At 38.9% G+C, this 23,009-nt stretch overlaps 1 protein-coding gene across 6 annotated transcripts in view; it reads right to left on the bottom strand.

Moving 5' to 3' along the window:
• Positions 1-23,009, bottom strand: part of UIMC1 (ubiquitin interaction motif containing 1) — a 179,968-nt gene that overhangs the window by 39,281 nt on the left and 117,678 nt on the right. For all 6 annotated transcript variants that reach the window (XM_060008323.1, XM_060008325.1, XM_060008321.1 and 3 more), the window contains 5 exons: positions 22,245-22,981; positions 15,367-15,431; positions 12,458-12,534; positions 7,643-7,743; positions 1,342-1,504 (listed from right to left, as the gene is read on the bottom strand). In XM_060008323.1, the coding sequence (XP_059864306.1) occupies positions 1,342-1,504; positions 7,643-7,743; positions 12,458-12,534; positions 15,367-15,431; positions 22,245-22,981 (1,143 nt within the window). The remainder of the gene's footprint in view (positions 1-1,341; positions 1,505-7,642; positions 7,744-12,457; positions 12,535-15,366; positions 15,432-22,244; positions 22,982-23,009) is intronic.

Here is a 23,009-nt window from a genome sequence, read left to right as displayed (position 1 = left end):
GAATTTTACATACAGTCAGATCTCAACTATGTAAAAAATATACCTGCACATAGAAAGATCTAAATTTACTGATAAATAAAAAAAGGCAAATTGCAGAATTACACACATGTGGCATGGTCTCATTTATGTAAATAATTCCTGACTCATTTCAAGTACTCAATAAATGTAAGCCATTATTATTATTCATACTACAATGAACAGGTACTACTTTACAATCAGAAAAATCAACAAATTTATTTAAATTTTAAGTTTAGGTACTTCCTTATTTAATTAATAAGAAGTGTATAACTTCAGAAAAATTAAATAACATGTGCCTTTCTTTCCTGGAAATCTTAATGTATAAAACACCTCACAATAATACAATTTCAGATTAAATATCTCTAAGTTATGGGAACCAAGTAGCACTGAGAAAAATGTTGCAACACTTCTAAATCATCTAAGTTATGGTTACATTCAACATGTTAGACCACAGAGTTGTGCAGATTCTATTATATTTAGAGTTTAAAGTCATAAACAGAAAGGCAAGATCAGGGGTGGTATTTCAAGGGCTGTGATGAACAAGCAGATTCTCTTGCCCAATATGTCACACTGCACGAAAACCAAGGCCTTTTGTGTACTCTTCGAGAGAGAACCAACACCTCCAGGGTGATGCAGCAGAGACATGTAGGACATTAATGGTAATTAGTGATTTTTTTTTTTTTTTTCAGTACGCAGGCCTCTCACTGCTGTGGCCTCCCCCGCTGCGGAGCAGAGGCTCCGGACGTGCAGGCTCAGCGGCCATGGCCCACGGGCCCAGCCGCTCCGTGGCCTGTGGGATCCTCCCGAACCAGGGCACGAACCCACGTCCCCTGCATCAGCAGGCGGACCCCCAACCACTGCACCACCAGGGAAGCCCGAAATTAATGATATTTTTCAGCTGTTAACTATCTTTAGGTAGAATTCACACACAAACACACACACACACACACACACACACACACACACGGGATTTATTCTGAATGAAAAACGGGCAACTCTAAAACTTAGTTCCTCAAGTTCCATAGGAGTTTCAGTATTTGAATATATAAATTGAAATTCAAGGTCTATGGGATAACAATGATCTCTGGCCTGCCTATAGCAAAGAATAAGTGTGAAACATTGAAAGATGAAAGATTTTTCCCTTCCCCTTGTCCTGAGGTATGTGCAACAAAATAGTATAAAGTAATAACGAACGTGAAAAGCACTAGATAATTAGCTAGATTAAAAAAAAAAACTTTAGCATTGAAGAGGAGTTGTCTGTTGCACTGTACCGTATAGGATTACAAAACCACCACACAGTTGAAGAAAGGAATCTGGCTTTACCTGTATCTTGACCCATCAGCCCATTGCAGTACATGGCATGTCGCTCGATCTTTGTGGGTGGGAAGCCTTGGTCACATAGTGGGCAGGATACCTGGGTACTAGATGAGAAGGTAGTAGTAGGTATTTCCTTCTCAGCATCTTCCCTGTTATCAACCTGAAGAACCTGAAGAACATGACAAATGGCAATTGTACTAGCTTTACTTTATAAAGTATCTTTTCCCAAAAAGAACTGCAAGACTCCATCCTATATTCCACTTACTTTCAATGAGGTGATACCAATCAGTTTGCCAAATTCAGGACAGCAGATTGGGAGATACACTAATATAGTTAATATTTATTTATTATACTGAATAATACTTATTCAGTGCCTGCCTACTATGTGCTAAGCACTCTGTATGTGATACTCATTTAAACCTCATGATAATCTTACAAAGGTACAAATACACTCTTTTTACACTTGAGAAAAGTGTTGTCCAAAACAGTAAAGTAACTTGCCCAAAGTTACAGAATAAATAAGTGGCAGAGCTGAAATTCAAACCAAGGACTATTTGGCTCCAAAACCTGACAGCATTCCTCTCTATCACACTGCAAGGTGCTGTCCTCGTTGGGTCAGTATGCTGTGTCTTCGGTGTTTCAGTTTGTATTATCAACAGCATCTTAAAGACACTTTTTCAGGGACTTCCCTGGTAGCACAGTGGTTAAGAATCTGCCTGCCAGTGCAGGGGACACGGGTTTGAGCCCTGGTCCAGGAAGATCCTACATGCCACAGAGCAACTAAGCCCGTGAGCCACAACTACTGAGCCCACATGCCACAGCTACTGAAGCCTGAACGCCTAGAGCCTGTGCTCCGCAACAAGAGAAGCCACCGCAATGAGAAGCCCGCACACCACAATGAAGAGTAGCCCCTGCTCGCCGCAACTTAGAGAAAGCCCATGCGCAGCAACTAAGACCCAATGCAGCCAAAAGTAAATAAAATAAATAAATAATTTTTTTAAAAAGAGACACTTTTTCAATCTCACAAAAGAACTGTAAAGGCAGTCAAAAGGTACAAACTCCTAACTGTAACATAAATAAGTACTAGGGCTGTAATGTACAGGGTGATAATATAATTAACACTGCTGTATGTTATATTAGAAAGCTGAGAGTAAATCCTAAAGAGTTCTCATCACAAGGAAAAAAATTTTTTCTATTTCTTTAAGTTTGTATCTAAATGAGATTATGGATGTTCACTAAGCTTACTGTGAAAATCATTTGACTATGCATGTAAGTCAAATCATTATGCTGTACCCCTTAAACTTACACAGTGCTGTATGTAAATTATATCTCAATAAAACTGAAAGACAAAAAAGAATTAATTACACACATACACACACAAAGAACTGTGATCACTGTAAGTGACTTCAGATATCAAGAGTTAGGGGGAAAAAAAAAGAGCTCTAAGCGAAAGCAACACAACTAAAATAAGTTAAGAACCTAGGTCTCAGCTTATACCAGTAAAACAAAACCAATTCTTGTGTTTTACTTGTGACTTTGGGGTTGAAAGAGGAAACACAACTAAGATCCAAATATTTAAGAAGGCCTGAAGAAATCATTAAGACAATTCTGACAAAGTCATTCTTACTCCCTTCTCAGTGTTTTGTAGTCATCATTTTTCCTACAGTTCCCAGTCTCTCAGAGACAGTTTTATTTTACCTTTACAGGTCAGAGTCAAGAACTCTGCAGTGATTAATCCTATAGTATGTGTGAGCACTGCAGCACTACTGCCTAACACTTGATTCAAAGAACAGCATGTCCTATCCAATCAATGTGAAACTGTCCTGCATAGTCACTGCTTCCATTTAAGAGCAAGGAGCACCTGGGCTGTCATTATGCCTTACTATGGGAAAAAAATAAACCCTCTTCTGATACAAGAACAAAATAGGACCAAAACTGCAGTAGGTAGATAATTTAAGCTCTGAGCCAACTGGGGTGGTTTTTTTTCTTTTAGTCTCTAAGTTCAGGCCATCCCTAAAATTTACCACCTGTGAATGTAATCCAGCAGAGAGGGAAACAGGTCATCTAAATAAATACCAAGTAAAACGATTTCTACAACTGCCAGAAAACGTTGTTTTCAACACATACCTGCCTTTTACTTTAAAAGGAAGGAGAAAAAGAAAGATGAGAAAAGAACTAAGAGTGGTTGAGTTCCTATACTATGCCAGGCTTGGCCAAGCACTTTCCATAACTATCCTTCACAACAACCCAATTGGCACAGGTATCACTAGCTCCAGTATTATAGAAGAGGAGATTGAGGCTTGGAAAGGCAAAGTAACCTGCTGATCACAAAGTGAGTAACTGGACAATGTAGACTCAAACCCAGGCCTTTGTGTCATCAAAACTCTCAGTACTCCACCACGGTGTGGCAAAAACAAAAAGCACCTCTCTGCTCCACTTTGTTTCTGGAAGCTGACTCTGCCAGGTGTCATCAAAACTCTCAGTACTCCACCACGGTGTGGCAAAAACAAAAAGCACCTCTCTGCTCCACTTTGTTTCTGGAAGCTGACTCTACCAGGTATTGGGAGACTCTCTGGTTCTATTATTCTCCTCTAGTATGTGGGGCAAGTCCAATGAGTCTGGAAGTTCTAGGTGTTTTTTTATTCCAAGCTTAGTCACTGAGATTCTTATAAACCCAGGTTCCTCTGTTCACAAATTTTACAAGAAAAAGTTGTCTTGTGAATACAAAGCCATCTGAGCAGAGGGGAGAAAAATCAATATACCCTATAATTTGCAAGTAGTCTTGAGTTAATCAAAGTTAGTAGCAGTTAAGCAGTTACTTGGCATTCTGAAGTTCACTAAGCACAGAAATGTTGTATGACATGAATGTCACTGGTGCTCACACCCAGTACTACACCCCTCTGTATTCATTACGAGCTCTATAAAATGCAGAGAAGTTACCTCCAACTATTAATGTAGTATTCAAGAGGGAGGAATCAATCTATTTTTGTTTTATTGTGAATACAAGCCCACTTCCAATCACATTCATAGGCAACCCAGAAGGTTTCTGAACATTTTTATATTAACCTAAGATTTTTCCCAGCACCATTAAAAAGGTCTATTTAAAAATTAGCTACAATGGAGAAGCCTCAAGAGGAAAAGATCCAAGCGAAGAAGCTCTTATAAGGACTATGTAGTTAGGGACTGGGTCTCTGCAGAGATGCTTCCACTTCTTTTAAAATACTATACATGTATTTCTCAAAAGAAGTACTTGGACACCAAATCATGATCTCTTAAAGGCTGGCCTTTACTTTCTGGCCTGAAAAGAAACCTCAAGAAATGGACCCAATGAAAATGAGAGTATGTCCTATAGTCACCAACACCCCCCACCCATCCCCCACCAGGTTTATTTGTAGCTTAGAAAACTGTTTAGATCTTTCCCCTCTTACCATAGACAGTTTACTTAACACCGTTAACTTAAAAACCAACTGACTAAATTGACTATAGTTGCACAGGTCCACTTACATACAAATGTTTTTCAACAGTAAATACTACAGTACTAAATGATCTGTGGTTGGCTGAATTCTCGGATGTGGAACCACAGATAGGGGGAAAATACAGATACCAAGGGCCCACTATAAGTTATACATGGATTTTCAACTGCATGAACAGTCGGCACCCTTCACCCCGTCATTGTTCAAGGGTCAACTGTATTTCAGTCTGAATAAAGTCTATTAACCCTTCTGAGTATAGAATATCTGAGACCCCAACTAAGGGAAACTCTCAGGCAAGATATTTCAAAAATGTTATTTCCAAAGGAATCTGACCATTGCAGAAAATCAAATCAAGAGGGACTACAGTTCCGGCAAAGGTATTCCAAATACCTCAAATACTGTCAAGCAGTTCTCTGTCATTAGTAAGCTAATATCAATGAAGAGCCACAATACATTACAAAGCAGTTCCACATGCATATTTCTACTTGTGTCAACTCCTGCTATGTGTTTTATATTCTTTATCTAATTTGATCTTCAGAGCAACCCAATAAAATAGGCTATTTTTGTCTCCATTTTATAAATGAAGAAGCATTCCTCTCCTATGTTCCCCTAATACCCTAGGCATCTCTCTAACATTACATTTGTCAGATTACATTATAATTATCTGTTTATGTGTCCTTTTGAAGGCAGGGATTATTTTTTTCTTATTTACCTTATATCTCAAGACTCTAAAACAATGACTGGCACACTATAATATCTGCCAAATAAATGAATAAAACAATTAATTAACCTGCCCAAGGTGGCGGGGCTGGGATTCAAAGCCATGTCTTCTAATTCCAATGCTCAAGGTCCTTGCACTACACCATACCACCTTCCAATAAACAAGAAATTTTAGGGCAGATGACCCGATACACAGATTCCAAGGGCAAGAGTCCATACCCATTATGATATTATCACTGTGCATACATAAAATGCCCAGATTCTATCTTTCTAATAAGTGATTTGTAACTAGTGATTGTGCAATGACTCAAAACTACAGTATCTAACTTCTTTTTTTTTTTTTTTTGCAGTACGCGGGCCTCTCACTGTTGTGGCCTCTCCCATTGCGGAGCACAGGCTCCGGACGTGCAGGCTCAGCGGCCATGGCTCACGGGCCCAGTTGTTCCGTGGCATGTGGGATCTTCCCAGACCGGGGCACGAACCCATGTCCCCTGCATCGGCAGGCGGACTCTCAACCACTGCGCCACCAGGGAAGCCCTCTAACTTCTTTTAATGGAAACTTCTAAGACTATTTAGAGTATCCACAGGTATCAGCAAACAGCAACACCAAAAAGGACATTCAGGGCTTCCCTGGTGGCGCAGTGGTTGAGAGTCCGCCTGCCGATGCAGGGGACATGGGTTCGTGCCCCGGTCCGGGAAGATCCCACATGCCGCGGAGCGGCTGGGCCCGTGAGCCATGGCTGCCGAGCCTGCGCGTCCGGAGCCTGTGCTCCGCAACGGGAGAGGCCACAACAGTGAGAGGTCCGCGTATCGCAAAAAAAAAAAAAAAAAAAAAAAGAGGACATTCAATGTGCAAAAGACCATACAATTCCATCCATTTGATGTGAAGTGCTACAGACATATATAACTTCTAAATAGGGTTCATGCTCTTTGCCCCAAACAAAGAAGTTTCCTTTGCAGTCACGGACGGGTAAGAAATCAGCCTCAATTAACTAAGGGCTTGCAGGGCTTCCTATGCATGTTAGGATAACTACGTTAATAACACTCTGTTCCCCCATCCCCATTTAGAAGGTTCTGGTCCCTCCCTAGGAAAAGAACCGGAGGCCATTTTGACATTATCTAGCAGGATCTATCCTCAGTGGCTCTGATGCAGGGAGCGTCCTCATCTTTCCTAACACCACTGGCATTAGGGAATCTTGGTCTGTCAGCTGTGACAGATCAGGTTCCAGGGAACCAAACAGTGTGCATGATTCATGAAAGCAGAATTTCTACCCAGTTACCTGCAGTGCAGAAACTAGGAAGGGGATCTAACTTCCACTGTAAACACTGTTCTCAAAAAAAACCTAGAGTATAAAAAGGAATAACAGAACAAAGCTTTTTTAAATTGCTCAGGATAAAATAGTATAAACATATGTAACCAAAAATTTTATTTTCACAGAAAAACTAGTTTAATTCTCAGGCTGCTTTTCACACCAACAAATTTTAAAGATTTTGAATTTTTTAAAAGAGTTCTTGGCATTTAAGTTGTTTTGTCAGACTCAATATGAAAAAATATACACTGAATCTTAATCATAAGTATAAACTTGTGTCAATCAGCTTTATGGTTAATGTCAGATATGTGAAGTTAGGAAAGATAATAGTGCAAATAGAGATTTGCCTATTTTATCATGCTGCTATCCTGATCTTGCATTTCTGATCATGTCTCAAAATTAGGGCTGAAAGTTAGGTCGTAATATAAACGTAGTGACTTTTTCCAAGATTGTTCATCTCTGTTACTTATCAGTATATAATGGAAAATACTCCAGGACTTTGGAGACAAATCTGTTTTCAAATCCTGGTTCTACCATTATTAGCAGTTTGAATTTGAGCAAATTGAGCAAACATCCTAAACCTCCATTTCCCCATCTGTACCGGAAATAATAAAGCATATTAAAATACTGAAGAATTGGTAACTACTGTTATATTTAGAAATAGTGCTGAACTCATTTTTAAGAATCTGAGATAAAAGCCTAACCCTCTGTCACCTAAATCTTTTCATCCAAGGTCAATATTGCATCAGAGAGAGGACTACCAGTAGAAAGAAAACACTGACAAAAATTATAAGTAATATTCACCTCCTTATCTGCCATTATTCTTACTTCATCCACGGTCTCTCTGCTACCTGGAAAGTCTTCTTTTTCAAGGTCAAAAGTTTCAGGGGAACTTAGCTGTGTCTCTGTAATTTAAAAAATTAAAACTTCATTAATTTTCATTTTGTATTTTCATAGTTAAAGAAAACAAACACCTGTTTCCTTAAGCTTAGGGTATGATAATTCCGCAGTGGAAATACAGATCAAGTTTGTTTCTTCTTAAAGCTTTACTGAGGCATAATTTACATACAACAGAATTCACCAATTTTCAGTATAGAGTATGGTGAGTTTTGACAAATATTTACAATGTATACATGGTATCATTTATACCACATCACCACCACCACAATCAAGATGTAAAATATTTCTAACAACCCCAAAAGTTCTCATGTACTCCTCTGCAGTCAATCCTCCTCCTACTTGGCTCTCTGCAATGACCAACCTACTTTATGTTCCTAGAGTTCTGCCTTTTCTAGAATGTCATATAAATGAAATAACACAGTGTGTCATCTTTCATGTCTGACTTCTTTCATTTAGCATAATGTGTTTGAGAAGCATCCATGTTGTTACATATATCAGTAGTTCATTCCTTTTTACTGGTGAGTAGTATTCCATTGTATGGATATATTATAATTTGTTTATCCATTCATCAGTTAATCCATGTGGCTTCTTTCCAGCATAGTTCTGGTTTTAAAGTATATTTATTTTGACAGAAAACAAAACACTGCCGATGCTAATTCTGAGGTTAAAGGGATGATTAGAGAAGACAAAAATTGGGAGCAGAAATAAAAATACATTCTCAACAAAGATATGCCTTTCTTTAATTATTCTTTAAGCAGCATTTATTCATTCAACATTAATGCAATAAATATTTATGGAAGAAGTTCCAGGTACTGTACAGGCTACTAGCAATATGGAGATGTAAGATGAGGTCTCTCATGGTCTCATTCAGGGGTCAGCAAACTATAGCTCATGGGCCAAATAGAGCCAGTTGCCTGTTTTTGGAAATAAAGTTTTATTGGAACACAGCCACATTCATTCTTCTTTATACTGTCTATGGTTACTTTTGAGTTAAAATAGCAGAGCTGAGTAGTTTCAACAGACTGTATGGCCCACAAAGCCTAAAATATTTATTATCTAGTTTTTTATAGAAAAATTTTGCCGACTTCTGGTCTAGACACCCATCACTTGATATAACAAAAGAACACTAACAATATTTCAAAAAATGACAATAAATCTAGAAATTTATCTGAGAACACAATCCAGAAAGTTCTGTTATCCACACTATACACACTATACATCCAACTGGTATTATATATCTATGCTTCACAAATACAATGAGTGGAAAATGCTGGGCAAATAGTATACCTGAAAGGTACTGAGGTATCTTCTCAATCATCAAAGAATGATTATATACATTTCTAGTGTCAACTGTATTTTAATACATCATAATATTTTGAAAACTGGATGCACACACAGATTTTACCACCTTGTTGGAAAAAGACTTATAGTGCATAAACCTCAAAATCTTCTTTGTCAAGCCTCCCTGAGAGATATAACCAAAAAAGACATTTAGTCTGTTAGAAAATAAGAGTTGTTCACCGCTTGTACTACTGTAACAATAAAAAGTCTTTAATTAAGCTTTCTCTGGCTGAAATGTTCAACTATAGAGACAAATTAAGAGGACATTAGTTTCATAGAAGTAAATAATACTAGCATCACGCACAACATGGGCATAAGGCTCTAATCCTGCTTCTTCACTAATATGATGTTATAATTTTGAATAACAGACCCCTGGAACTGCCAGAAATATGAGACAAAACAAAATAGGTAAGATGGACATCTATACTCAATCTGTGTTTTACCCATTTAGGACAAATTTTTATACACAGCTTCTAAATTATATATTTTATTTTTTATTGACATATACTTGATTTACAATGTTTTGTTAATTTCTGCTGTACAGCAAAGTGATTCAGTTATACATACATATACATTCTTTTTTACATTCTTTTCCATTATGGTTTATCACAGGATATTGAATTTAGCTCCATGTGCCATACAATAGGACCCTGTTGTTTATCCATTCTATATATAATAGTTTGCATCTGCTAACCCAAACCTCCTGCTCAATCCCTCCCCCACCCCCTTCCCCCTTGGCAACCACAGGACTGTCCTCTATGTGTGTGAGTCTGTTTCTGTTTCGTAGGTAGCTTCATTTGCATCATACTTTAGATTCCACATATAAATGATATCATATAGTATTTATCTTTTTCTAACTTACTTCACTTAGTATGATAATCTCTAGTTCCATCCATGTCGCTGCAGATGGCATTACTTCATTCTTTTTTGTGGCTGAGTAGTATTCCATTGTACATATGTACCACATCTTCTTTCTCCAGTCATCTGTTGATGGACATTTAAGTTGCTTCCATGTCTTGGCTACTATGAACAGTGTTGCCATAAACACAGGAGTGCACGCATCTTTTTGAATTATAGTTTTGTCTGGATATATGCCTAAAAGTGGGATTGCTGGATCATATGGTAATTCTAATTTTTAGTTTTTTGAGGAAACTCCATACTGTTTTCCATCATGACTGCACCAACTTACATTACCAGCAACAGTGTAGGAGGATTCCCTTTTCTCCGCACCCTCTCCAGCATTTGTTATTTGTAGACTTTTTAATGATGGCCATTCTGACCAGTGTGAGATGGTACCTCATTGTAGTCTTGATTTGCATTTCTCTAATAATTAGCAATGTTGAGCATCTTTTCATGTGCCTATTGGCCATCTGTATTTCTTCTTTGGAGATATGTCTATTTAGGTCTTCTGCCCATTTTTCGATTGGGTTGTTTGTTTTCTTTGTTGTTGAGTTGTATGAGCTGTTTGTATATTTTGGAAATTAAGTCCTTGTTGGTTGTATTGTTTGCAAATATTTTCTCCCATTCCACTGGCTGTCTTTTCTGTTTGTTTATGGTTTCCTTTACTGTGCAAGAGCTTGTAAGTTTGATTAGGTCCCATTTGTTTAGTTTTGGTTTTATTTCTATTGCCTTGGGAGACTGACCTAATAAAGCATTGGTACAATTTATGTCAGAGAATGTTCCGCCTATGATCTCTTCTAGGAGTTTTATGGTATCATGTCTTATGTTTAAGTCTTTAAGCCACTAAATTAAAGGGACTGAGGAGTCTGACTCCATGGAGAAGTAGTTACACCTTCTTAGCAAAAGGAACAGTAATGTTAGGGAAACCTTTTGTGATCTCATTTAGAAGTGGTTTATATCAGCAAACAGTTGGACTTAATTAGCAGGCTAATGACAGCAAGTCACAATCACAAAAATTATCTAACCGCAATGATGAAGGGCTTACTTTTCATTAACTTTTCTCTCATTAGGGATTTCAATTGTATTTGCAGGTTCCTCCTGCAAGATCCCAGGGTGATGTCACATGCCATCATCCTAAACTTACTGGGTGACTTCCCAGCAGGATGGCATAAGTCAGCAGTCCCAGATGGAGAGGGAGTAATGCTATCCTTTCACAAAAGCAACACAGCATTCCTGACAGCTCCTGCCAAAATCATAGCAATTGGTAGAGGGGTCTCTTGGTGAGTATCATTAGGCAGCAATCTAAATAAATTTCAAATGAATTAAGAAACCACTTTCAATAAAAACAACAGTTAAACTTTAAAAGTAAGTACAGAAAGACCTTTACAATATGCTGCCAATTGTTTAAAAATAGTTACAGGACTTTCCTAGACTAATGTGTAAACTAAATGAGTCTCTGTAGAAAAAAAAAAACTTGAAAGAAACCAAAACAAGAAAACTACGAGTCTCTCTGACCCCGACAGGTTATACGCAACCTAAGGGAAAATTAGATATGACTTATGGTAACATTTGTCCAACACTTGCTGCCCAAAGAGTTTAAACATTAAGAGGAAGTTCCTTAATCTCATATGAATAAGGTTACTGATAATATATTAGGCCCCACTTTTAAGAAAAGCCAAAAATATATATAGAAGCTAAAACAAATTCCTTAGAAAGTAGTGGTTCATAATCACAAAATAATTCTTCATATTATACAATGATTCAACTCAAGAGTTCTCTTAGATAATGGATATTTTAGTTCATTTTAAATTATTTTGTGTATCAAAACCTATTCATGTGCAACTTTCAATGAACATCTCTCTCATACCTTAAACAAAGTATTGATACATGTGTCTTCTCATCACCACTGTTAACAAAAAGCAAAGTATGATACTTAACCAGGTTAAGTATCTGTTCTGAGATTAAAAATAAGTCAGTGACAGAACTGTGCACAAAATTCAATTTCTGGACTCCCTACGCAATAGACCCCATGAATGGCAATGTAAAACTAACTAGTAAAAGCCTCAGGGTAAAAAACTGCTTAATGACAGGCAGATTTGAGGACAACCCACTTTGAGAACTCATAAACCAAAACATAAAGTCCTCTTGGCTCTCAATGTAGAGTTAAATGCTATTCCTAATGCTTTGCTGCCATCTCTGATGAGGCTAGTATGCAAACAAACAAACAAAAGAGCCATGTTAATTTTAAACTAAACTATCTCTGAGAAAAGGTGAGAAGCAGAGCCAATGTCCATCAAAAATGTGTGTGTGTGTGTGTGTGTGTGTGTATATATATGTATGAGTGTGGAGAGACACACACACAAATCAATCACACGTAAACCTCCTGAGAGTGGGTTGGAAAAGTCAGAAAAATTAAAAGGCACAAAAAGGTAGATAGCTAGGGATCAGAAACTAGTAAAATCACAGTGGGGTACTTACCAGGACACACAGTGATTTCCTCTGCAGAACTCTCTGGCATAAGGACTGAGCTTCTCTTACTGTTCAAAGCAGCAATGCTGAAAAAAGAACCAAACCCCCAGTGAACTCCCAGTAAAATAAATCAGAACATGGGGCCAAAAGCAATGGTCATTCACAAAGCCACAGGTAATCTGATACCTGCTGTCCAATACCACAAAAGCACAACAGGGAAGCAAGGAATCAGTAGTGAAAACTCCAAGCCAAAAACAGGGAAAATAAATATGCTTACAACTTTGGTTCCAGTGAAATCACTGAATGAAAAGAACCCCTTTTGAAGTCTTCACAAAGGAAGGCTGAAGGGTAAGGACTATCAGACAAAAAAATCCACTCTAATATAAGGATGTCAAAAGTGTTTTATAGCCTCCATCTCAGACTTCTGAAAGCTAGAGATTTGTAAACTCATAAGAGAAGATATGAAGATTCTTCTGACAACACAATAGCTTTCCCCTCACCTTGCAGTTAAATTTCCTCTTTATCTCAAGATATGGCTCTCCAAGCAACAAAACAAGATACAATTCCAAACTGCCCTACAACAAAAATCTGCCCAACCGGGGCTTCCCTTGTGGTGCAGTGGTTGAGAATCTGCCTGCCAATACAGGGGACAAGGGTTTGAGCCCTGGTCTGGGAAGATCCCACATGCTGTGGAGCAACTGGGCCCGTGAGCCACAACTACTGAGCCTGCGCATCTGGAGCCTGTGCTCCCGACAAGGGAGGCTGCGACAGTGAGAGGTCCGTACACCGCGATGAGAGGTGGCCCCCGCACCGTCATGAGGAGTGGCCCCCGCTTGCCACAACTAGAGAAAGCCCTCGCACAGAAACGAAGACCCAACACAGCCAAAAATAAATAAATAAATTTATTTTTTTAAAAAAATCTGCCCAATCAAGTTGAATATCTGTTCTGAGAAAAACATAATTATGACTGGCTCCCCTCATGCAACCTTCTGGTCTACCCTGCCTATTCATGGAGTGCAATCTCTTCCTGACATAGGAACACATGGCTGAGAGATCTGAGCATCTGAGCTAGCCCCGTCATGCTTCACAGAGCTTTACGATTAGTCTGATCAAGTATGCAAGAGAACGCTTAAAATCACAAATCCTCGGGCTTCCCTGGTGGCGCAGTGGTTGAGAGTCTGCCTGCCGAGGCAGGGGACACGGGTTCGTGCCCCGGTCCAGGAAGATCCCCCATGCAGCGGAGCGGCTGGGCCCGTGAGCCATGGCCGCTGAGCCTGCACATCCAGAGCCTGTGCTCCGCAACGGGAGTGGCCACAACAGTGAGAGGCCTGCATACCACAGAACAAACAAACAAAAAGAACAAAAAAAACCCACACAAATCCTCACATCAACCAAGAACCACAAAGAAGAGAGAATAACCACCACTGATACATGATAAATAACTAAATCCTGATAGGAAACCACAAGTGATTTCTCCCTCTAAATAAAACACCTCAGAGCATTTGTTATAAACCTAAGCCAGAGACAGTTTATTCGGCACATAACGTTAGAGCTCTATTCAAAGGGTCCATCACAAAACAATTTGCTGACATTTATAAAATGGGCTAATCAATTTGAAGTCAAACCGCATTGCCTGCAATTCCAACTCTCTCCTGGTGACAAAGCGTATAATCATTTATTAAAACCTACATCTGCTCTGCAGAAGGCTCACCACAACAAAGCAGAGTGGCCTGCAGGAAGCAGAAGGCCTACTCTGGTTAAAACCACTTCCAAAACTGTCTTAACAGCAAGAGAATCAAACCACAGCCATATTCTTTAGCTCAGGAAGAAATACCTAGTACTATCAACTTAACCAAAAGCCTAAGAACACCAACTAAATTACAAAGTGACAAATGGCAATTGGGTCTCAACTTCTGTTTGGGAGATGAAGGTCAGTTAACACAAAATTAAGCTCTTGAGTAATCCTCAAAGGTCAACTACCAATAAAAGGGAAAAGTAATTGGAAGCCTGATCTAGTCAATAAGTGTAGTTTGTAACCAATCAACCTCTACATATTATTAAAGTGAGAAGATTTAAGAAGGTAACCCCATCAATCAAACCATCAAGAATAACTGAGGAGGTAATACAAATACAACCATTTAAGGAAAGATGAGACAAAATCAGATTAAAAGTGGCACAGGACAGGGAGTGAGGGTGATACAGGTTCTGTGTGGCCTGAAAAATATAAAAGCTTCAAAGAGAATGCAAATCTTAAGAGCAGACTTAAAAGATGTGTATGGTTTAGATATGCAGATAAAATAAGCATAAGCAGAGGGAACAAAGGGAGAAAGGACTAGAAGGACCATGAAGAAATCAGTCTAGAGCCCTTCTTATTGGCATAGGAAGCTAGTATAGTTAGTTAAGAGAGTAGCAGGATGGAGCTTCCCTGGTGGCGCAGTGGTTGAGAGTCCGCCTGCCAATGCAGGGGACACAGGTTCATGCCCCGGTCCGGGAAGATCCCACATGCCGCAGAGCGGCTGGGCCCGTGAGCCATGGCCGCTGGGCCTGCACGTCCGGAGGCTGTGCTCCGCAACGGGAGAGGCCACAGCAGTGAGAGGCCCATGTACCGCAAAAAAAAAAAAGAGAGAGAGAGTAACAGGATGTAACCACTTTTCAGGAATAGTACAGATGGAATTTGTGCCAAGACGGTTGGATTAGACAAGTAAACCTCTAAGATCTCTTCCACCCTAATATTCTAGACTTCTATAAGATGCATATTTGAGAACTGGGAGATAATGATTTCTCCTAGGCTGTGTGTATAAAAGAGCCAAAAGGTCCCTGGGAAAGCTGTTCCAATACAGTGTCACTTATGTGGTTCATCTCTTTTATTCTGGTACTATCAGAGGAGAATTCAGACCCATAATGACATATAATTTTACCTCTGTGGGGCAGGTACAGAACTTCCTTCTGCAGAAGTTTCTTCAACGAACAGCCCTTGGGAAGACTGCAAAGAAATATGTAACATCCTAAATATATAGGCACAGATGAACTGGTTTCTCTTCCTTTAAAAAAAAATTTAATTGTTCAACATTATCACTCAGCAATTAGTAATAAGAATAAAACATTTTACAAAAGTCAGTGAGTTTAAATAAAAAGAACATATCCTGTGGAGTCAGAACACTGGAATTTAAATCATGGGTGAATCAGCTGTTAACTTTGTAATCTTGGGTAAGTCACATCTGAATCTGCTTCCTCATCTTAAAATAGTATTAACAATTGCCTCACAGACTGTTATTGTGAGAATTAAACAAGATAATATATATGATGCACTGTGTAAAATGCAAGATGTATAAATATTAATTGGTGAGTCAAATGAATTATGATTTCAGAAAAGCAATTATGAAGCTTTTGTTGTGGAAGGAAGAGATACAGAGAAAAGTTCAGTTCTCAGTGGAAAGAAGTCTCTCTTGCACAACCAAGCCATAACATAGGCTATCCAAAAGAAAGGGTTATAAAGATTCCTTTTGCTAAAAATCTGCCACTATGGTTTTAATATGTGGCCACAAGGATATCTTTTAAGAAACGTAATAAATAGGGACTGGCTAAGAAAAAAAATTATTTTCTTTGATTAATAGTAGAGTTGGGGGCTTCCCTAGTGGCGCAGTGGTTGAGAGTCCGCCTGCCGATGTAGGGGACACGGGTTCGTGTCCCGGTCTGGGAAGATCCCACATGCCGCGGAGTGGCTAGGCCCGTGAGCCATGGCTGCTGAGCCTGCGTGTCCGGAGCCTGTGCTCCGCAACGGGAGAGGCCACAACAGTGAGAGGCCCGTGTACCGCAAAAAAAAAAAAAAAATAGTAGAGTTGGTGCAAATGTTAACTCATTAAATGTAGGTGCACAGCAGAGTGTGGAAAAAGTAGCTACTGCTGCCTTACGGGTACTTCTGAGGAAGTGCCTGGGCTGTGAGGCTTATTCCAATAGATGTAAAGCTACTGGCTGAAATTTTCAGGGTCTCCTAACAGGATATAAATAACCTAAACGAGTTAGGCACCTCTATACCACTCAGGTAAATGATGAAATATACTAAAAACAGGAATAGCCTAGATGAGCCTTCAGTCAAAGGGAAGATAAAGCTGTACAATGATTGGGAATGTAGTCATTATGACAAATGAGGGCTGAACAAAACTGTCAAAAGGACTAAAATACAACAGAAATAAATACTTCACCTGACTGTGTGAACTCAGTGGTGACAAAACAGTTTTATTTCTATCTCAAAAAAAAAAAAAAAAGGTAAATACTGACACCTGGTGTCCGTTTAACAGAATTTTACCTTGTTAGAATGACTAGCCAACTAAGCCTTTGGCTTCAGAAGCAAACAAGGTACTGATTAATAAGTTATGAGATACCTCCACCTCTACCTCAGGCTAAACATATCTCTTCCTTTTTCCCAGTGTAATTTTTTAAAAAAATTATTGTACACCTATTATGTGCCAGGCCTATGCTAATCCCTTTACATGTATTATCTCCTTTAACCTTCACAAGAACTTTCTGAGGTAGAAGCTATTAATTTATTTTAGAAATGAGGCAAGTGAAACTTTGACAGGTTAAATAATCTTCCCAAAATCACAGAGCTGTTCAAAGTGGAGCCTGGACCTTTCTGACTCCAAAATCCATGCTCTAACCACTACAGCTATGTTGTTTAGTCAAATAATTTTCTTCCTAACCATTTCCACATAGAATCCCAAGACTGTCTTCATTTCAATAAACCATTTTTAATTCCTAAACTTATACCTCAATGGCAGTAATCTAAACACGGGTAAAGTAAGGTTCTTCCAGAATATGAAAATAACAGAGCAAAACAAGCAGACAAAATTTGATTAGAATATCGAAGTCTAATCAAGGTGAACAGAGAAGCATGACAGGAATGTAACTTTCACTAAGGAAGCTGTGGCCTAATCAAGACATTGCACTCTGCCTGAACAAATAATATGTTAATGGAAAGGGATAGTTAGCAACAAATCTAAAAGGGAAAAATCCAAAGACACAGAATCAAGCAGTGTCTTCAACACCATGGTCTGGAAGTGAAAGTTAACAGACACATCATCTGATCACCACAGAAATGTCCTCTGCTGCAGGCACTAGTAGCTTTCCAAAGACTAGTTGAATCACCCCTTAAAACTTCCATTTTCTGATTATTATTTCAGCCTTCCAGATTCCTTCATCCTAGAAAAAGGTATGATGGTGGGCTTGAGTATTCTGGTTAATGAAAATGTCTCTCTTCCATAATAAATTAATAAACTGACATTTGGTACACATACCAGCTTGAAATTTGGTTAATCAAAGTCAGTTCTCACATTCCCACAGAATCTGGTCATTTCTAAGAAAGAAATCCCAGTACCTGGACTGAAAAATTAAGGATCAGACCCTAAAAAGTAGGGACCACATCAATATACTAACCCTCCTCTCCCTGCTGTACAGCCATCAAGATGACCTCTCCATCTTCATTAACAACTTCCCTATAATTGCAGTGATGCCAGAAACCAGTTATCATCTGATCCAAACTGTTCAGTCTATGTCAAGTTTTTATAACCTAAGCAATTTGCCCCAGGGTGAATGTTTCTCTGAGTCCCTATTTCTGGGACTCTCTTGCTATCTCTATCAACCAAGGTGTCTCAAATGTGGGCAGTTCCAGCAAAGCCATAATCAATACAAAATGTTTAACAAACACAAACTCTTTCTACCCACAGTTCCTGAAAGCAAAAGACCAAGATAAGACAAGAAATTACAATTGCAAGACTTTCATTATTTGCCTATAAAATTAGTTAAGTTGATTTCTCTTTGTTTTGTTTTTTTAAAAACGCTATTCTACATCAGCAAGGCTGCAGTGAACTAGGCATTCTCATACATTGCTGGAAGGAAAGAGTGTAAAAATTTGAACAATCTTTCTTAAAAGCAATTTAGCAGTAAATAGCAGGTCTTTTTTTTTTATGTTCCTAACTCTTTAACCTAGCATTTTTCTGGCTCCCTATCTCTAAAGACACTAATCTTAAATAAATAAAAGCTTTACTTAGAAAGATGTTAATCACAAAACTGAAATAACCAGCAATAGGAAAATGATTTAAATATTACCATAAACTTATAAGCCAAAATATTATAGTAATTAAAAATGAAATCTATAAATAATTTTAACATCACAAGAAAGTTTACATAATGTTAACTTAAAAATATAAAAATACAGTAATATGATATAAACCATACAAAAAAATAGGCATAGAAAAAAAGATGAAGGAATACATCACTGGATGGTAGGACTGTGGCTACTTTCAACTTTGTCCTTTACACTTTTTTGCATTTTTCAATAGTTCTAAGTGATTTCTAAAAATAATGTTAATGACTAAACTGAATATTTACTAGGTTGTCTACCTGGTCTCCTTTTACTGAGGACTGTTCCTCACCCCTCGCACTGCAGGATAGCAGTGGGCTCACAGCCATTTGTACATGGAACATACCCGCTCTGGGCCACAGACAACTGGGCTGGGGATGGCTACTAACTCTAAATGGGCCATAAGTCATTTCCTAGAAGTTTGAAGTTGGAACTGGGAAAGAATAAATCTCCTGTAACCTGTATTTAACCTTTGGGAACTGTAGGATCAATATCTTCCACCTACCACGTGAAACAGAGAAGCAAAGGAAGCCAGTTTGCAGGGAGGAAAATGAAGCAGACACAATATAACTACGAGATACAGACGAATTTTCCAGACCTAGTGCCTTATCCAGGCTTGGTTTACCATTCTGTTTTAGAATTTATGAGGTACCCTATTTCCTTATGATGAAGTCCTCTTTTTAATTAAGCTAGCTTGATTTAGTTTGTTATAGCCAAACAGTACCAATTAATAATACCATGTGTAGTATTTGGTGGCCTGTTCATGAAGTTAGAGAACTTCAACCTAATAAGGCCAGCCACTAGGTTGTAACCACTTCCAGCCTATTCTAAAGGCACTGCTTTCAAACCTCAGAACCTGACACAAGTCTGCTCTAGAACTCTGGCCCCTGGGATCTTTCAAGCTAATGACTTGAATTACAGTAAATCATTAAGTGTTCCCTCTGTGGAGTTACTTTATTCTTTTAAAAGGAAGTATTGGGCTTCCCTGGTGGCGCAGTGGCTGAGAGTCCGCCTGCCGATGCAGGGGACACGGGTTCGTGCCCCGGTCTGGGAAGATCCCACATGCCGCGGAGCGGCTAGGCCCGTGAGCCACGGTCGCTGAGCCTGCGCGTCCAGAGCCTGTACTCCGCAACAGGAGAGGCCACAACAGTGAGAGGCCCGCATACCGCAAAGAAAAAAAAAAAAGAGGAAGTATCTCTGAATCACAATGAATAAATAAAATGTTATAAGCATAACCTAACTTTCCTTTGGAAAAGAGGCAAGTCACTAGAAGAACTGTTAAGAAAAATGTTTTCTCCTCCCACATAGCTATGTTTCTAGAATGTGAATGAAAAAGGTTGTTAGGGAAGAATAATTCCCATACATATTCTCAATGAATAAACTTCTGGTCCCTTAGAGAAAACTACCATTTACTGAGTGGCTATAATCTCCTAAGCATTATACTAGACATTTACATAATTCACTTTAATCATTAAAACTACTGAAAGATATGAATTACTACTCCCATTTTACAGATGTTTACAGATGTTTTTAAACTGAGATTCAGAGGCTAAATGGCTTTCTCAAAGGCAGAGTCACTAAAACACTAAAGTCAAAATTCAAACTCCAAATCCATGCTCTCTACACAATGCCATGAAATTTCTCATAGCTACCATATCTTGAACCCTTATCATAAAAGAGACAGAACAGGATATTAGCAAAACAAAACCAAAAACTCAAGAGTCCAATAACAGAAACAGTGACAAAAAATAGTAAAGTAATAAAACAGAATATTCTTGAAAATTAGTTTATAAAGAATTCGTAATTATGATTGTTTTTTATAATACTTAGAGAAAAAATAGAAAAGATGGAATATAAGCTTACTCTATTACACATACAACCTATATATCTATATAATATTATCTAGATATCTCAGAAAAAGACTTAAAAGGCAACCTAAATGTCCCCAAACAGGGAATTGTTTTCAGTAAATTACTGAAAATCACCACAAGCAAAATCAGAAATACGCCATTATGTGAGGGAAAAAATAAACTGGAAAACTATCTGCACGTCCTATCACAAAGGACCACTTCCCCTAATACATAAAGGGTGCCTACAAACCACTAAGAAAAAGACTATGGTAGAAGAAAAATGCCCATAAGATCTAAACAGACAGAAAAGGAAATACAAATGGGTCTCAACTACACAGGAGAAAAGTGCAAATTAAGACTGCATTGTGGGACTTCCCTGATGGAGCAGTGGTTAAGAATCCGCCTGCCAATGCAGGGGACATGGGTTTGATCCCTCTGGGAAGATCCCACATGCCACGGAGCAACTAAGCCCAGGCACCACAACTACTGAGCCTGCACTCTAGAGCCCACGAGCCACAACTACTGAGCCCTCACGCCACAACTACTGAAGCCCGCATGCTCTAGGGCCCACGTGCCGCAACTACTGAGCCCATGTGCCTAGAGCCTGTGCTCCGCAACAATAGAAGCCACAGCAGTGAGAAGCCCACGCACCACAACAAAGAGTAGCCCCCACTCGCTACAACTAGAGAAAGCCCGTGCGCAGCAATGAAGACCCAACACAGCCAAAAAAAAAAAAGACTGCAATACTATGTTTCATCTCTCAGACTGGCAGTACAGTCCTGATAATACTGTACTGGTATGGGTATGGGGAAGCTGGTACTCATACAACCTCTACAGAAGGCAATTTAGGAACAGCTAGCAAAGTATATATATATACTTTGATCCACCAATTATATCAACAAGAAGTTATCCTACAAAATCTCCCATGTAGATGAAACATCTTATGCACAAGAGTAATAATCCTCTTCCAATTAAAAAAAAAAAAAAGAGTGATAATCGCTGCAGTAGTGTTTGTAACTATTATTTTGGAAACGACCTAAATGTCCACCAATAGGGGCACTAGATAAACTCATCCATACATGACATATTACACAGTCCCCTCACCCCCGCCCAAAAAGAAGAAAATTTTTAGGTACTATTATAGAATGATCTCACAGAGATAGTAAATGAAAAAAGTAATGTGCAGAATAATGTGGAATATGCTATCAGCTGTGTAAAAAATGAGGAAAAGAATATGTATACACATTTGCTTGTACTACATGAAATATCTTGGAAGGATACACTAGAAACTAGTAATAAATGTTGACTCCAGGGAGGGGAACTGGTTGGCTGGGGATGGGGATAGGAGACAAACTTTTTATTTATATCTTTTTGAATTTTGAGCCAGTTGAACATTATTACCTATTCAAAAACTTAACTTTTTAGAAATACATATTTTAAAACAAAAAATAAATTTATGATATATCCACCTGATAGAATAATGTTTTCAAGTATACATAATAGGAAAAGATCAAAGATAAGCTATTAAATAGGGGAAAGGAACAAAGTTTACACAGAAGAGTCTTCATTTTGTTGAAAAATTAAAAAGAAAAAAGTATTTTTATATGCACAGAAATAATAATGATTGCCTCTTAGTGCTGGGATTATGGGCAATTTTTTCTTCTTTACACTCTTCTGTACTTCCCTAATTTTCCACAGTGAGCATATGCTACTTTAAAAATCAGGGGGGCAAAAACACAAAAAGAACAGATAGCTAAAATAATCCTTTCTTGTAATCATCCTTAATTACAGCATCACTGACCCTTACCTGACCATGACTGGTTGTTGGTTCTTCCTCCAACAAAAGTTTCTCTTTCAAGCTTTTAATTGGGCTTTCTTGGAAATCCTTGGTTTTTGAGTGCCAGACAGATGCCCTAGACTCCTGCCTCTCCTCTTTGTCTTCATCTCCCATATCTTCTGAGATGCGTTCATTTTTTTCACTAGCCTGATCTCCTCGGCCACATTCATTCTGGATCAGAGAAGGAGGTCTAGGTAACACTGGTTCCCCAAACCCCTTTTTTTTTAAGAGCTGCCTCTGAGCCATTTTCAGGCTCTTTTGATAAACCTCCAACTGGCAGAGAATGACCTTGGTATATTGGTTAGGGTCTACTCCAGCAGGGCAGAATGGAATACCCCAGAAGTAGTGCACAGTGCCCCCAATGTCCTGGAGACCTTTGGCATCTGCTGGGGTAGGCAAACAGTGCCTAGATGTGTCCCCCCTACCCTGGGCAGCTTTGTGAAAAGCACAACCCTTCCCAGTACTTTCCTGTGGCTTCCCACACTGTGTGCGCTCAGCCAAGTGGCCAGTACATCTGTCAAAACATTTAACGTTCTCATTCTCAAACACTGGCTGGCTTGACTGGTCCCAGCTTCCTGAGCTGCCAGAGACCGGCTCCTCTTCAGTGTTTTCAGTGCGGTCCCAAGGCTCCTCTCTTTCCTCAGACTCGTTTCCCTGACTGATATGTGAGCCTTTAAACAGTGATGGAGGTACCAGCTGCCATATGCCTGTAGGTATTTGAGAAAAAGTAGGGCT

The sequence above is a fragment of the Delphinus delphis genome, chromosome 3 (assembly GCF_949987515.2).
Source record: "Delphinus delphis chromosome 3, mDelDel1.2, whole genome shotgun sequence".
In the NCBI taxonomy this organism is placed as follows: Eukaryota; Metazoa; Chordata; class Mammalia; order Artiodactyla; family Delphinidae; genus Delphinus; species Delphinus delphis.
The sequence above is the reverse complement of the archived record's forward strand: the minus strand, read 5'-3'. Positions and strand labels throughout refer to the sequence as shown.